Consider the following 1,603-nt stretch of genomic DNA (forward strand, 5'->3'; position numbering starts at 1 on the left):
ATATATATATATATATATATATATATATATATATATATTAAATTAAATGATTAACTATTATTATAATGTAATATATTTCTAAATTATAAATTGCAAAATAAAAAATTAACATTTTTTGTTTGTGTCTCTAATTTAATTATAAATAAATTTAAAAATGTATCAAACAGTAAGAACATTATCATTTAGTTTACAAGTTATTTTGAACATGCTCTAGTTAGGGCTAGCTCTAGTAGTAAAGTGGACCACAGAAAAAAAGCAAGGCAATTAAAAGAAAAAAAGAAAAAAAGTTAATGGATGGTGAACTTAAATGATCTATATATGTCAGGTTTATGGATGGTGAACTTAAATGCAGTTGGAGTTGGTCCAGTTGAGTTTCCATTTCAGACGATTTTTTCCCTTTCTTTGTCAATAGACCAATCCGATGACAATGATGTTGTTTTTCCAGCTTAGTCAAGTCAAATAGTTTTAAATTGAATGTTTTTCGTGGAGAATGTGCTGATGTTTAAAAATCCTAATCGACCTTTGAAAACATAGGTAGTTAGTTGAGGCATCAAGCATCAAATAATAAAAGAAACTATCTATAACTAGAAAAATTCAATTCTAGCGACCGAAGAATATGTACATACCAAATGACATTAGTATGATGCATTCATGATTGATCAAGGATTTGTACTACGTACCAAACATTACGAGAAGTGTCGTTGGTCTTCCAAGTTCGGCTTCCCCAAATATGGCAAAGAGAGTTGATGAGGCAAGTCACATGATGCTCCATTGCTACCCCAATACCCTACATACATCCACCAGCATTACAAATTCTTCATCATTTATCATCAATAGTTATTATTACTATTGATAGACAAACACAATAGGTAAACGTTGCTTTCAAGATATTATTTTGGTAAGTAAATAGAATAAAAGGAAAAGAAGAGCGTAAGTATTATCCACCAATATTTTCCACTCCTTGAAGCTACTGAATGCTTCACTTTTGTGCTTCATAAAAATTATCCAAGTCTTCCTCGAATAATCATCAATCATAGACACAAAATATCTGTGACCTTTCAGTGACTCTACTCTGGATGGACCCCAACAGTCTGAATGGATGTAATCAAGTGTGCCTTTTGTTCTATGAATTGCCTTGCGAAAGCTCTTTCGATGCAGCTTCCCAAATATGCAGTGCTCACAGAACTATAGACTCTTGGTCTTGTGACCACAGAGAAGACCTTGCTTCGACAGAAGTTGCATCCCACGTTCACCCATATGTCCAAGCCTCATATGCCACAACTTAGTCATATCTTCCTCTGATATCTCTGGTGATGCAACATATGCTGAACCTGTAACGGTAGAACCCTTCAGCAAATATAGAGTACCTTTCATGAAACCCTTCAGAACCACATCAGAACCCTTGCAGACATTCAGAACTCCATCACCACCAGAATATTTGACCCCTCTACTGTCCAGAAGACTCATGGATATCAAATTCTTCGTCATTGATGGAACATGCCTAACCTCGTTCAATGTGCAGAATCTACCACCATGTGTCCTGAGCTTGATTGAGCAGATCCCAGCAATCTTGCAGACAAAATCATTTGCCATCTTAATCTTG

General features: G+C 34.6%; 1 protein-coding gene across 1 annotated transcript in view; it reads right to left on the minus strand.

Moving 5' to 3' along the window:
• The window catches only part of LOC106338748, a 2,503-nt gene extending 1,731 nt beyond the window's left edge, over positions 1-772 (minus strand). Inside the window, exon 1 of the mRNA XM_013777650.1 lies at positions 686-772. Coding sequence (XP_013633104.1) covers positions 686-772 — 87 coding nt within the window. The remainder of the gene's footprint in view (positions 1-685) is intronic.
• Between the last annotated feature and the right edge of the window lie 831 nt (positions 773-1,603).

Source organism: Brassica oleracea, chromosome C4, assembly GCF_000695525.1.
Source record: "Brassica oleracea var. oleracea cultivar TO1000 chromosome C4, BOL, whole genome shotgun sequence".
In the NCBI taxonomy this organism is placed as follows: Eukaryota; Viridiplantae; Streptophyta; class Magnoliopsida; order Brassicales; family Brassicaceae; genus Brassica; species Brassica oleracea.